General features: G+C 40.1%; 2 protein-coding genes across 2 annotated transcripts; both read right to left on the bottom strand.

The window, feature by feature from the left end:
• Positions 1-6,828: 6,828 nt before the first annotated feature.
• On the bottom strand, positions 6,829-8,663 carry LOC122407203 (arylalkylamine N-acetyltransferase 1-like). The gene is made up of 3 exons (XM_043413251.1): positions 8,657-8,663; positions 7,958-8,453; positions 6,829-7,042 (listed from the first exon to the last, which is right to left on the bottom strand). The coding sequence occupies exons 1-3, from the start codon at positions 8,661-8,663 to the stop codon at positions 6,829-6,831; spliced, it is 717 nt and encodes a 238-aa protein (XP_043269186.1).
• Positions 8,664-11,458: 2,795 nt separating this feature from the next.
• On the bottom strand, positions 11,459-12,488 carry LOC122407202 (uncharacterized). Its single transcript, XM_043413250.1, has one exon. The coding sequence runs from the start codon at positions 12,434-12,436 to the stop codon at positions 11,459-11,461; it is 978 nt and encodes a 325-aa protein (XP_043269185.1). The 5' UTR covers positions 12,437-12,488.
• Positions 12,489-15,294: the final 2,806 nt, after the last annotated feature.

The raw sequence follows: 15,294 nt of genomic DNA, 5'->3' as shown, positions 1-15,294 counted from the left end.
CTAAATTGGATCGATTTTCATTTCCTAATTAAAGATATTATCACTCTGAATTAACGTCAAAGTTATTAATTCGAAATTGTAAATACATCTTTTCAACTCATCTTTTGATGAATAGAATTACAAGCCGTTAATTAATCGGGGATCCATCACTGACCGAACCCCAAATTTCATTCGTCCCTGGCTAACATACTATAGCTTTTTATGTAAAAAAACGCCTTAGAGACGCAAAGGGAAAACACAAAGAAAATGGATCAAGAAAATAGTGTTAGTAAGAAGACAAAAGGCTATGACAGGAATGGTCCAAGCCAAGAAGAAACAAAATACTGCAATAAGCAAATGTGAGGTTACGAGTGCTCATTTTACCAATTTCGTTCAAACTTCAACGTATAATATATCTTTATTACTAGTAAGACAATCGTCTCGAATTTTTTCCCAAAACTTTATTATATACTTCATTAATATTGTGTACTTTTTCATAAACTTCGTAAGAAGCGTTCATTCGTTATATGATTTTTTAATAATAGAACCCTGTGTATTTTTCTTCAGATTTAAACACGTTTATCTAAATAACCAATAAGACGAATCTTTTAAAATTTCATATGCGTGTCAGTCGACTACGCATTTAAATTCTTAAAATTAAGGTCTTAAATTTCTTAAACTCTTAAATTTCAAGACTTTCATAAAATCATTTCGTGCATCGATAAAACTTGATAGAATATTGAAAAAATATTGAAATCATATTCACCTACGCCGAGAAAATTTAGCACAAAAACACCAGCTCCGAGACTACTTTGTAAGTCAATCAACCAACCGCCCCAAAAACTCATATATCAAACTCCATAGCCCAAAGTCACCTTGTGTTCGTACACTCCCCTTTCAATTGCAACTTCAATTGCTACACGGTACAAAAGGACGATAACTCATACACAAGCTTCTCCTTGTTATGCGTGTACGAGAGCAACTAATTTTATGTGGTCAAACTATCACCGAGCTGTCGGCGATGCGTCGTCCTCGTGCATCTATTCTCAGAGTAAAATTGCATTACAAAAATATCATTAAACTTAAAGTACTGACAGCCGTGAGTGAGCGGTTGATGCGTGGCTTCGTATCGCTCGAGTTTTCCACCGTTTTCTTTGCCTCGGCTGCCCAATTCGCTGTGGACAACACTCCGGAGAGTTTCCTAACGACAGTAACGAGAACAGTGAAAAGAGGAGAAAAGTGGAGTTGAACTGATGTTAATGAAAATCGAATACGCCCAAGAACAATAGAAATAAAAAATCATGAAAAACGAACATGAAAGAAGTCATGGACTTTGCGGACGTGGGAAACCGAATTTTGTATGAGTTTTCATACAGTGACTCCCGCCCACAGTCCTAAAGATGGACAGACATAGATACACATTTGTCTTTAGTGTTCGACAATGACTGCACGACTACGACCACTTCACAAAGCTTATATACGTTAACACGAAGCTCCCTTCGTTCAGGCAATAGCCAGAGACACAGAGTGTATCTACAGATATAGAAGAAGTGTTAAGGGGGAGGGGGGGGAGGGGAGGGGGAGGGGAAGGGGAAGTAGCATCGAGCATAGCAAACTATTTCAATTCGGCAAACAATTCTCGATATTAGTGGAACACCAGGGTTAGCTCGCACATGTCCCGTTTTGCGAACCCTCGCTTTGCTCTTTCCATACCCCGGCCTTGCCCCCTCATAAATGCATGGTGCACCATTACTGCCTGGTTCTCCTTGCTGTCCAGTCGGTCGACCACCTTTTCTGTCTCTCTTGGCTCCAAGCAAACCGCACCAACCACCGAGCCGTGTATACATATACCGGAAATACCCGCAGACATTGGGTCGAGCACCGCACCACTGGGACCGGCATTATGGAAATTAAGCTCGGTTCTCTTGCGCCTCTCTTCAAGCCCGTTTCACCATCACGATATCCAAAAGCTTTCTGACTTCAAGGTCTCTAAGCGCTTCTAGAGATATATAGACACGCTTTACATTCATATTAATTGATTTATACGAATGCCATATACGCAGGCTTACGTCGTGATATTGTAAAACTGAAGGTGACGAGTAAATGATGTATCTTCATAGGTTCACATTCGTGGGCAGGAAAATGAAGATGGAGAAGTGTCCAGTCCACTGCTCTTTTATCCACTCGAGATAAACTCAGATAAGATTGACGATTTGGTTAAGATTGTTCGATTGAGATTATTTCATCAGGATCTTAGGTTTCATTGAGGTAGATCATGCCTGTAGGAACGTATTCTCTATGGTCGTCTAAATTGGGTCGATTTTTACTTCGTAATTAAATATATTGTCGCACTAAATTAATGTTAGAGTTATTGATTCAAAATTGTAAATAAATTTTTCACCACACATGCGCCGAAAGTTCAACTTTCCGAAATCGGAAGGTTGAATTTTCGGCGCATGTGTGGTAAAAAATAGTATACACTCCACGGGAGCGAAATTAGACCACCTCAAACCGCGTGCTTATCACCCTCGCCTGTTTGAAGTAGTCTACTTTCCCTCCCTAGGCGTGCAATATACCATTTCCAACTTATTTTTTAGCAAATGAAATGACGAGCCATTAATTAATCGGGGATCCATCACTGACTTAGGCCGAAATTATATTCGTGCCTGGCTAAAATAATACAGTTTTTTATGTGAAAAAATCGCTTAGGAGAGCACAAAGGGAAATGGATCAAGAAAAAGGCAGAAGGCTATGACAGGAATGGGCCAAGCCAAAGAGAAACAAAATGCCGAAATAAGCAAATGTGAGGTTATACGAGTGCTCGTTTTACCATTTTCGTTCAATATTTAACGCAATATATATTTATTATTAGTAAGATAATTGTCTCGAATTTTTTTCCAGACCTTCATCATATACTTCATTGTTAATGTGTACTTTTTCATAAACTTCGTAAGAAGCGTTCATTCGTTACGTGTAAACGTAACGTTTCCGTTTAACGAAACGATTTTTTAAGCATAGTCCCTATACCCCTGTGTATTTTTCTTCATATATTCAAACACGTTTATCTAAATAACCAGTAAGACGAACCCTTTCAAATTTGATACGTGTGTCAGTGGACTACCCATTTAAACTCTGTGTAAATTTCAAAACTTGCTTAAGAAAATTGTTTCGTACATGAACTACCTTAATATTCTGGTGAATTTGATTTTTTTGCTCGAAACAAAATAATCTGAAGACTAATTTCTTCGGTACGAAGCTGTTCGAGGAATTGAAATATGCGATGTCGTAAATTTTTGTTGTCGACGTGGATATCAAGAGTATATTTTGTAGACAGCAGGGCTGCTAAATTAAGTTCGAAGGAAACGAAGTACAAGCGGACAGAGAAGTCGATGCTGAACTGTCTCCTCCATAATAGTTTACTGACTAACTCGGTACAGTCTCACCTCTTTGTCGTCTACTCTTCCAAGTTTGTCAACTATAATTCCTACGCGATAGTTGCCATGGTATTACGTGGGAATAATGCAAGACTCTCGCTAACTCTATTAATTACGAACCCTCCTCGGAACAGACTACGAATCTTGAGCTATTGTTTTTCACTGAAGAGATTTTCAACTATCGATCCCAATAGAGAACGTGGGGCTACGATATCAAACTAAAAATAAGATTAATCGTATTTTTCTCCTATTGAATGCTGATGGATAATCAATGTTTTCCATCTGATTTTAGGACTAGCAGAGTTCTCGGAACAATCACATATTTACATGGATATCTGTTAACCTCATTCATTTCTTTAAGGCCTCATGTGCACTTGTAATGAGCCAAAAAATACAAAATTTTTTTGTTAAATATTCTTCAAGTTCAATGTCTGAAGAATATTCTCACCAATTTTCATAAAGATTGGAGCATTAGATTCGTAGCTATGGGTACTTCAATCGAGCGTTCGGTGCGCGCAGTCGTCTAATACTTGCATCTTTAAACGCTATTATCTCGGAATTATCTTTTTTGAAAAATACCTTTGCGATGGACCCGATTAAACTATTCATCCGATCTATACCAAATTTATACCACTTATTTAATATAATAATAGCTAGAGCCTGGACGAAGGATTTCGTATTTTGTTGGAAGAAAAAACTTGTAACTATAAAACCGAAAATTTAGCACCTCAAAAAATGAATTTTTTGTCAAAACTGTCGCCATTTTTTGGTAAATCAAAATTTTTACAAATCCTTCGTCCTGGCCCAAGCTATTATGATAAATAAGTGGTATAAATTTTCGTATGGATCGGATTAATAATTTTTTAGTTATCATGTCCACCCGCAACTGATGTTCAAAAAAAGGTGCTTCTGGAATACAGCTGGAGTTTCGTGATATTGAGACATTTTTTATGAAAAAAATTGTGCAAGTACATGAACATATGCACTAATGAATGTCGTTCACAGTTTTTCAATAAACATTTATTTTCTTGTCGAAAAAAAATCAAGAAAATCACGTTTTTTCGACCGTTGCAAGTCTCCACAAGGCCTTAATTCGTAATTGAAAAACCCATTGTGTTCTACTTTCATATTTCCAGACAAATATATTTATATCGTCAACTACAGTTATAGCCATCTTAAAAATACTCATGGCCGTCCTCACAAGTTTATCGAATTACGATAAAACAGTATAAAGTAAAAACTAATTTAATGAAAGCAGGTGAACTCATGGACCGAAGAAAAGGTCAACCGTCTGCGGTATTCATTGACACAATCCTGCAGCACAATCGACAAAACGATTCCAATAGATCTGGAGAGGTTTATTTTGCATAGTAGATAGTGTACAGAATTACTCAAATTTAAGCTTCCCTGTCACAACTCCACAAATAAACGGCTCATGATACATGTGCCGAGAATACAATTTTTTTTGCGAAAATTTGTAGACAGCCCTCTCGGTCTTGGTTTCCCCGCGCTATAATCCTGTGAGCATAATATATCTCAATTTGTCTAGAGCGTGTAAAATTTAGACTTACGACTCGAATCGGCTATAACTCATATCCAGTGAGCCGGCTGTATTTCGCGAAGGTAGAGGAGGAAAAGGCAAATTCATACCTGTAATAAGATCGGAACAACGAAGTTACGAAAGGAAGCGTGTAGGAAATGCGTGCTGTTTTTTTTGCTCATTCAGCAAGGAAATTCCGTTCCAACTTCATCCGTGGTTTGCCTCGACGTATTTCGCTACTGAGAGATCTGCACCCGCTTTCCTGCAAAGGATGTGCAATTCTATCGAGAGAACCAGCGCAAATGTACCTGCGAGGATAGAAGGGCAAGCGGGGGTGACTGGCGCGAAGGTGGGACAAAGTTTCCAACCGTAACGTCCACGAACAAGCCAACTTTCCTTTCTGCATTTTGCAATCCCATTTATTTGCCAGCCACGTTCTTGTATACCATCAACTTGTCGCTTTTATATCGTCGCCCTTTACTTGAGATATATATGAGCATCAAGAGACGTAGTAGCGTCCGGAGACAAGTCTATTTACCTGGCTAACCGTTATATATATATAGAGAGAGAGAGAGATTCGTATTCGCAGTATAGTATCAGGAAAAAGTCCAGGCATCGGAGCATATCGACCCACCGCATTGTCCTATTCCGCATGTATTTGTTGTGGAATTTCAATGCAATGGAAGCTGACAAGTTTCATCATACAACCAAGCAAGTCCTTGTTATTCCACTTTATGTATATATTTGGTCTGTGTAATAAATGTATAGATTCTGGGCTTTGAAGTTTATCTAAGAGTTCTTGTCACAATCATAATCTAATATAATTCATGGAAACGCGGTGAGTGTGTATTATTATTCAGGAGCAGTGCGTTCAGTGGAATCAGCACTCTGCTCGATATACAATGTACATTTTCGAGGTATCTTCCATTATAAATGTTGTATCCAGCACTAAAGTTTTCGCAGGATTGTTCGGAGTAGCCAAGATTCTAGGTAATAACGAAAAATGGTGTATACTGACAAACCTGGTGTTTCGTACAGTTTCATAGGTCCGAGGAAAAGTGTGATATTTTACATACCCGGCAGTAACTGTATGTCGAGCAATGATCTTACATTGCACGTAAAGCCACTGCAAATCGTGAGTGCAAGCGTGAAAGTAGGTAATGTTGTAAATGGGGCGCATGAAAGCGTACTGTCGACCCCTGAGGCTTTATTTCAACCCTTAAATATATATTACACACATACTCCTGCATGTATGTATATAAAGTGTCAGGCAGCCTGAAAAGCCGAGAAATGTAAGTTTCCACTAACAAGGGAAAAGACCAGTGGACCATAACCATTTCGGTTTTCTGGTCACGTCATACTTTATAGGTGGGATATTCCCCAGGAAATAAAACGTTCAGGGGCGCTGAAAAATTTTTGAATATTACCGAACTTGCGGGCTCGTCGAACAAAATCTATATTGAAAAGATGATCCGACGGGAGGAGGAGAAACTTTAAGTAGGCACTTTGTCATACTTCTTTTTCGAAGAGCTATTTTTTCTCGATCTCTTACAAATGACGAAAATCGTTGTCTCATTATTTTCCTTTAAGTTTATGTGGTTTTTTTTTTTTTATTACTTTCGTTATAGGTCAATCCCACGAATATGTGCAAATAGACAGAAATATGTATTTTTTTATTATCAATCAATCGAGCTTGATTTCATTTCACTTCTACTGATTGGTGGGCCAGCCAATCTTCGAGAAATAACATTGAGGCCTGTGAGAATTGACAAAACTACGAAGAATGCTGCGTACTACTGGATCCTTTGGAATTTATGGACGTTCCTGTACAATTTGTACTATTTCTTGAAACTAGCTCAAGCGTTTTCAATGGATTTATTTTCCGCGCGGCACCGTGCCAATTTTACAACTATCCGGATTCGAGATGCAGTAATCTTTGCAGATGAGTGGCCTGTCCGCGAATACCCGAACTTCCGTATGTGGCTCTTCTATGCACTTGAAGACGAGACCCCCGCTATCGATATATCTTCTGTAGGACACTGCGAATACGCACTCCCAACCGAAACCTTCGGCTATTTTTGCAGTATATCTTCAGTGAAGTGTAAAATCGTAGTTACAATAAAAAATATTTACTGTCTATATTAAACGAAGGCTGAATAAGATTAATTCAGTTATTCTACGTGCATAAACTTTAATCGAAAAAGTTCAAAATCATGCGAATTAAATCAGCACGCATTAAGGTAGGTCATGCCCGTAGGATCGTATTTTATGAATGTCTAAATTGGGTGGAATTTTACTTCCTAATTAAAGTTGTTATCACACTAAATTAATGTCAAAGTATTAATTCAAAAGTGTAAATAAATTTTTTCAACTTATTTTTTGGCTAATGAAATTACAAGCCATTAATCAAACAGGGATCCATCACTGACTGAACCCCAAATTTCATTCGTCCCTGGCTAAAATACTACAGTTTTCTGATTTAAAAACCGCTTTAGAGAGCACAAAGGGAAATGAATAAAGAAAAAAGTGTTAATAAAAAGACAGAAGGCTATGACAGGAATGGTCCAAGCCGAGAAGAAACAAAACGCCGAAATAATCGAATGTGAGGTTACGCGTGCTCATTACCAATTTCGTTCAATCTTTAACTTCATTGTCATTGTGTATTATTTCATGAACTTCGTAAGAGGCGTTCATTCGTTATATGAAAAGGTAAACGATTTTTTAAGCATAGTCCCCATAACCCTGTATATTTTTCTTCATATTTAAGCACGTTTATCTAAATAACCAGTAAGACGAACCCTTTAAAATTTGAAATGCGTGTCAGTCGACGAAAATCGTTTCATGCATGAACTACCTTAAATCGTAATAAAAATATTCAAATCTTCTTGATTTATTAAATTAGAAAAAAGAGTAAAAAAATTCCAAAAAAAAATCATATTAAAAACTTGCTAAAAAGAATGGAGTTTTGTAGAATCTAGAAAACTTAAGGACGCAAAATACTCACAGGCTCGTACAGTCTATACGGAAGGCTTGATAGCCGCAGTCTCTAGCCAGATACCAACTCTCCTTAACGAGACGTTTCGCAATTCCCATACCAAGATATTTTGAATCTACTGCTACGGAGGCACAGTCGAATATTTTCAGAACACAATATTTGTTCCATAGTTGAGGGGCTTGGGTGACATACGCATAAAATTTCAGAATATCCCGTACGGATCCTCTCTCGCACCGTTCGGCGTATTCAATTAGGTTTTCAGGCTCCCAGGGACACGAGCCAGCATTTATCGCCGCACCTACGATACAATTTTCTCTATCTTCGGCTATGATTGTCATACCTTCCCTGAGTTGTTGGTACATCAGGTTAAGAAGGATTGGAGGTGGTTGTTCCTCACTAGCAAGGCCGATGTTGACGAGGCTTGGCTCCTTTTTGAAGTACGCTTGGCACATGAGCTCCATAACTCGACGGAAATCATTGGGAAGTGCAATTCTCGTTTTAATATCTGTGTTTCCCTTAATAAGTGAGAGAACAGGCAATGTGAGCTGCACTTTGATTATTTCCGCGATATGAATTTCTCGAGAAACTGTCAATCATGTGGACCCGTGTAAACCAATCGATCGTAATTATTTATCAGAACATTCGACCTGCTCAACATCGTAAAAACTACACTCCAATTACTAATTTATATCGCTGTACTTTACTCACAGGACATGGCCCGCTTAACGACCTCGTTTGCGCAAAAGCTCTTCCACAAGCTTTTCCAACCGTCGAGGTGTGCGCTGCGTGAACAAATTTTCGAACGAAATTGCTTAACATAAATCGAGACATGATAGAGTACGTGACATAACCGTAAATGCGAAAGTACGAGCTATAGTGATGACAACTCAATGAATCCGCGATCTTCGTAGACAATTAAAAAAAACACACGCACGCACACAGAAAAAGAAAACAAATGACGATGGTTTTTCATTGAAGATGCAGCCCAATTTTTCTCACCAAATAGCCAATACTAGACGATACGGTGGTTTGGAAGTTTGCGGTAAATAATTGTCGAAAGAAGCGGAAAAGGATTAAGGAGAATAGGTATCCGACGACAGATTCGAAGAAAGGAAAATCCCGCGGGCTTGCCATACCCAATCTATAGCTCGTTGGACGCGCTTGGCTTTCGCCTAGCGCAGGAGACTCGCGACAAAGACGTTCTAGGATTTACGACTTGGCCCGAAGCGCTGATTTCGCCCGGTGGTCCTCTCGCTGTCGTTTACGTTCTATTTTCCTCATACCTTCCTCTCTTTCTGCGGACTCTGTCATTGCTGTAAGGCAAGGAGACCGAAAGAGAGTGAGAGAGAGAGAAGGAGGCCAAAGGATGAAGTAAGGAAAGGTCGGGGGTGGCCTGTCCCCATCCCGTTGGTGGTAACGTCGGCTAGCTGGAAGCCGACCAGACGATAATTCAGCACCTCCATTCATTCATACCCGTTGCTCCAAGTGATATGCTTGGCAGAATGCAGACTGACTGATTTATGTATTCAGGCCGGTTGGATGTGGCGCACGCGCGCCCTCTGCAAACAGCGTTTCTGTACCACAGGATCACTTTCGCCCCTCTCTTAGATACAATGGAGCCCTCATACTTCCATTCCTCAGTTCACCCCCCTCCCAACCTCTCTTCCCGCTGGTCCGCATGGTTAGCTGCTGCTGCTGCTGCTGCTGCTGCTGCGGCTTATTGTTGATGAATGCACAGAGCCCTTGGGGCTTAACCGGAGCATACGAAGAACGAATAGGTGCTGGAAAATGAGAGGAGGAATAGAAAAAAAAAGCGAGAAGGATATTCCTGTCAGCAGATGTAAGGGAATACACGAGTATAGACGAAAAGCTACGAACGTCAGTTTTTCTTTTGATAGCCAAAGGCTGTAGCCTCAACCCCCTACTCCATTATTCCACATGTACGCAATATTTTTGCCTTTCCGATTTTTCGAAAATTATACACGAGACCTGCCTACCGTTCGCATTGACTGCTGAAACAAAAGAAAAAAGCACGAGGATTTTATCCACGGAGCGCTTTAGGCTCTTGCTTTTTATCGCAGTCAATTTATAACCTGAACATTCTCATCATTTGTGAGTTGTATCAATTATGCACTCTGCGTTTAGACGATGCTTAAGGTAGTTCATGCACGAAACAATTTTCTTAGGAAAATCTTGAAATTTACACTCAGTTTAAATGGGTAGTCGACTGACACGCATACCAAATTTTAAAGGGTTCATCTTATTGGTTATTTGGATAAACGTGTTTGAATATGAAGAAAAATACACAGGGTTATGGGGACTATGCTTAAAAAAACGTTTACCTTTTCATATAACGAATGAACGCCTCTTACGAAGTTTATATGAAATAATACACAACAATGAAGTTAAAGATTGAACGAAATTGGTAATGAGCACTCGTAACCTCACATTTGATTATTTCGGTGTTTTGTTTCTTCTTGGCTTGGACCATTCCTGTCATAGCCTTCTGTCTTTTTATTAACACTTCTTTCTGTATCCATTTCGGTTTTTTTACACAGAGAACTGTAGTATTTTAGCCAGGGACGAATGAAATTTGGGGTTCAGTGAGTGATGGATCCCTGTTTAATTAATGGCTTGTAATTTCATTAGCCAAAAAATCAGTTGAAAAAATTTATTAACACTTTTGAATTAATAACTCTGACGTTAATTTAGAGTGATAATATCTTTAATTAGGAAATGAAAATCGACCCAATTTAGACACCCGTAAAATACGATCCTACGGGCATGATCTACCTTAAGAAAATTGTGATATATCGCTATTAAATTATACGTTACATTACGCATAGTAGATCAGGACGAACATTATTGATATCCATTTATCAAAGAAAACTACTTTTCTGGATGTTCGGATTCGCACGCCGCTCCGAAACTGAACTGGATGGACTCTTTTTCCTACTTTCATCTTCTTTACTACAATCTCGTAACTTTTACTATCTCGCTCTTTGGTCCCATCCCTCGGTTTCGCTATATATTCCGAACTCCGTCCCCTAGGGTCAGTGTAATACTTTGTTAGGTATGAAAAAGCGTGATAAATTGCACGAGAGAAGATGTATATAATTTTTTTTATTCACATGACATATAACGTTACAATCCACAGCTGAAATTGGTGCCCCGAGCAGGAAGGAGGATTCTGTAGGTCGGAAAACCTTTTTTATTAGCAGCACATACAACCATTATTGTTCGGAGAAAAAAAACCGGTATCCGGGCTCGTAGCAGGCTTATGTCACGAAGCAACTGATTCTGATGCTGCACACGTATGCACCGGAAAATCTAGCGGTTGCTACCGTTATAGTTTCGTTTCATTATTGTTGTGTTTATTTTATTTTTCAACAGTAAATTAAGACAATCATTTTTTTATTATTTCATCACTCAAATTTTATTTGAAGCTTTGATTTATTTACAAAAAAATACTTTTATGAACAGGGTATTTAAAAAATCGTATGATTAACGTCATATTTTGATGGCAGTCTTTGCATTGTCGCCGGACGATTGACCATTACTCGTTTGCTTGGCAAACTCATCGAACTTATCGAAGAAAACGTCGTAACCAGAATTGGCATTGTGTCCCTTGGACTTTTTGCTGGCACGTCTCGTCTCGGAGTTGCCTTTCTTGGCTGCTTCCGCGTTTAAGAATTCCGAGGCACGATTACCACCATTGCGGAAATCACTCTCGGTAGCAACGTGCTTCTCGTCGTAACGGCCGTGCTTACGAAAACGTCCCCCTTCATGATCATTGTCGTAAAAATCGGCGTCCTTCTTGTATTCGTCTTTGTGATAGACATTCCGATAGCCAGCTGCATTGTGACCCTTGTGACGTTGAGCTTCGACCTTCGACTTTACGCCCTTATCACCGGAAGTCTCGTGCTTCAGTCCTCTAAAGCTTTCATCGATTTCTTCGTGAGTCTTCTTTTTTCCAGCTGCTTCGTTGTACTCGCCTTTCCTATTTTCCTTAGCAGCCTTTATTCTCAGTCCTTTCTCGAATCCTTCCGAAGTTTTGTCACCCGAAACGACGCGAGCTCCGGTCACCATTTTCGTTCCATCAGCCACAGCAGTTTTCGAATTCGTACTCATACCCGAAGAATCGATTGACAGGATTTCCATATGGTCGACACCTGGTGACTCTACGCCCCTGTAATGAGCAGGTAACATTTCGGCATCGGGTTCCAGCTTCAGTGGCAAACTAACGTGGGCGTTTTTAACGGACGTCCCCGAGATTCCGTTCTCCTCGAGCGTCTCTGGGCCGGCCTTGTCTCTGCCGTCAACATATTTTTCTACTGGGAAATCTTCAAAGTCATAGTCGTTTTCAGACGAGAGACCAAAGTCCACATTAAGTCCGTAAGTCTGACCTCGTTTTTCAGGTTTCGTCGGATACGCAGTTATGCACGCAAACATCCACGCGACGAACCACCCACGGGAAAACCTTTGCATTTTTGTTTCTATATTAAAAGAAGCTTTTTATAGTGACTCGAGTTATAAAAGGTCAAATGGATGATTCAAGATTTCTTTTCCCTTTTATTGAAGGAACACCGTCGACGACGCGTGTCGATATTTGTTGATGTCTTCTCCCAATCGTATTGTCAGATACTACAATTGTATTGCCCACAATGCTTGTCTTTTATATGTCACTTGCGCCAGAATTGCCAAACGATCGCAGCGCTCGAGTCTCGTTCACTACCTCCTCGCAAGGATTTCATAGCGACATTACTCCGAAATGCAGCTACTGAGGTGACTTCATTATCGTCGATATAATAGCTTCGTCGTTTCTGCTCGTGGTTTCGACAATCCAACGGATTTCACGAGTTTCGAATAGTCCATAGACTCGCCCCATTGAGCGCTCAGGGCCGAATGTTCCGTCGATCGACAGCACGTGTTGTTTGCTCACGCATGCCTGACCATTTGCCTGCAATGACTTTTTTTATCTTTCACATTTTCACAATCGTCGCGATTGAACGTATAACAGTGTTACAAAAACACACACACACAGACAAATTCAATTCCAAATGCGTACCTTTGATAAGACGATAGCAATCGAATGCAATGGTAGCGAACTCCAAATTTTCTCATTATTCTATTCGTCATGAATTTCTATCGAATTTTCACATTGTACTGTTAAATTATTGACCGTTGGTAATAACGAATCGAGTCCATTTATCTTGATGTCCCAATTACGTATATTGCGAACGTGACGCTTATCGCGTATGAATGAAAACTCTTACCCTATTCCGCATGAAAAGAGGCCATGATAAATGCGACCATCGCATCTGAGGTCCGAGAAACCGTTGGGGCGATTCAAACTCCTCACGGTCATTCGGTCCAGCTCTACTCTCCTTCGTACCCACACACACCCACCTGAAACGCGAGACTTTGAGAAATTTCGCAACATTTCAACGGGGTACACCGAGATATCGGTACAAAAGTGTCCCCAAGATCGAACGTACTTGAATAATAGCTCCTTGATGGCCATGGCCGTTATAATTATGTTAGCATGCTCCACATACTCGAAGTACGAATATAAAAGATCCGACGAATACCCCATCGAAGCACACAGTTTATTAATCCAGCGAAGAACCCAGACATCGGTGTCTTGTCATATTTCTGTAGTCGATGCGATTATGGGTTCGATGAGGAGTTTCGTGTGGAGTGCAATAGTGCTAATGGCTTCAGTAAACTCTCTTCCAACTACGATGGAAAGAATGACAATGTCCCGAATGCGGAAGGCCGATCTTGAAACATCAGCAACTGGATACACCTACGACGAGCACCCAGGAAAACAAGCCTCGTACATCCGGTACACGAATCACGGAACTGGCGGCTACTACGACGCACCAAAGCCAATTGAGTATATAAATTACGGACATCCCCACGGAATCTTGCATTCACATCGGACCATCATCCCGAGCTCATTACCGGTCTATAAAACTGGAATATCGACCATTCCCCCAGGATACTTTGTACCGCTGGCGCCATCCTCCAAAAATCCACCTCTCGCACCGTACTACGTCCCTGGCGAAGCACATAGAACAGTGGAGCACTTCCCTGAAGACGATGACGACGATGACGATACCGAGGACGAGGACAGTTCGGAGGAACACGACGATGATGAAAAGCACATCGACGGTGAAGATTTCAACGCTGAGAAACACTCGTCCCGCGGTGAACACGGCGATGAAGGCTACCACAACCACCACAAATTCGATAATGGCGAACAAGGCAACCATCACAAAGATAGGCACGAAGGTGAGTCGTTAGCGAGCTGAAATTTGAGATTTTTCATAAAAAAAAAATAAGTCTCAAGATGAAAAAAATTGATGGTAATTATTATGAAACGGTTTGCACGATAACTTTCTATCAAAAGTAAATTGACGTGAGCAAAAAGCTGTGATTGATTTTCCATCGTATACCATTTGTTACCGGTTATGTAAGCGTCATGTAGGAATATTGATTTTCGGGTGAACCTCGTCGAGTAAAAACCTTCACGAGGATGCCTTGAGCTGAATTTCTATTTTGTTTGTTTAGGTCACTACAGCGATGAAGGGGGTAACAAAAAATCACATAGTGAAAGTGCTGGCCACTATGAGGAGCATGACGAAGCCGACAAGGGCAACGAGGGCTCAAATTACGGAGAGGAAAGCTATCACAAAAAGGGGGGTAAAACAACGGGATTTCACAATGTTTATCACAAAGACGAGTACAAAAAAGACACCGATTTTTACGACGAGGATCACAAGAGCGGTTATTACGATAAGCATGCATCTTCCGGCAAACATCAATCCTCCGCTGATGGTGGATACGAAAAAGGTCAACGGCACGATTCAGGCCACGAGAACCGTGAAAAAGGCAAAGATGGCTACTACGATAAGGGCCACGAGGACGCACAACACAAGGCTTTCAAAAGCAAAGAAGGCGCCGATTCGTACTATGATAATCACTCGGATTATGCGGCTACCAACGGAGCGAAAGAACATAAAAACTATGGACACCACAATAAGCGTTAATTAATATGAAGAAAAAAAAAACAATTCTATGAAGGTTAAAAAAGATCTTTTGTTCTGCTTTTTTTTTTTTTTTTTATTTACGTCGAATATTTTTGTGCAAATAAACAATACGTTACTGAAATGTTTCTCCTTTACTTTAAAATGAAATTACGATAGAATCCATCACTCCCATCGATGCACAATCAATGGGAATTATTTACAAATACTTTTGTGAATCAATCCAAAAGATTGGTAATGCAATGAAAAAAAAATGGACACAGAATTTGAGAATGGAGATAAGCTCACTTTTCT

Source organism: Venturia canescens, chromosome 2, assembly GCF_019457755.1.
Source record: "Venturia canescens isolate UGA chromosome 2, ASM1945775v1, whole genome shotgun sequence".
Lineage (NCBI taxonomy): Eukaryota > Metazoa > Arthropoda > Insecta > Hymenoptera > Ichneumonidae > Venturia > Venturia canescens.
The sequence above is the reverse complement of the archived record's forward strand: the minus strand, read 5'-3'. Positions and strand labels throughout refer to the sequence as shown.

Bases quoted from the DNA above. Each gene is read 5' to 3' on its own strand.
- LOC122407203 (XM_043413251.1), bottom strand. The intron at 7,043-7,957 runs GTGAGTATTTTG...ACTTCACTGAAG, and splicing joins CGTATAGACTGTACGAGCCT to ATATACTGCAAAAATAGCCG.
- LOC122407202 (XM_043413250.1), bottom strand. From the start codon at position 12,436: ATGCAAAGGTTTTCCCGTGGGTGGTTCGTCGCGTGGATGTTTGCGTGC.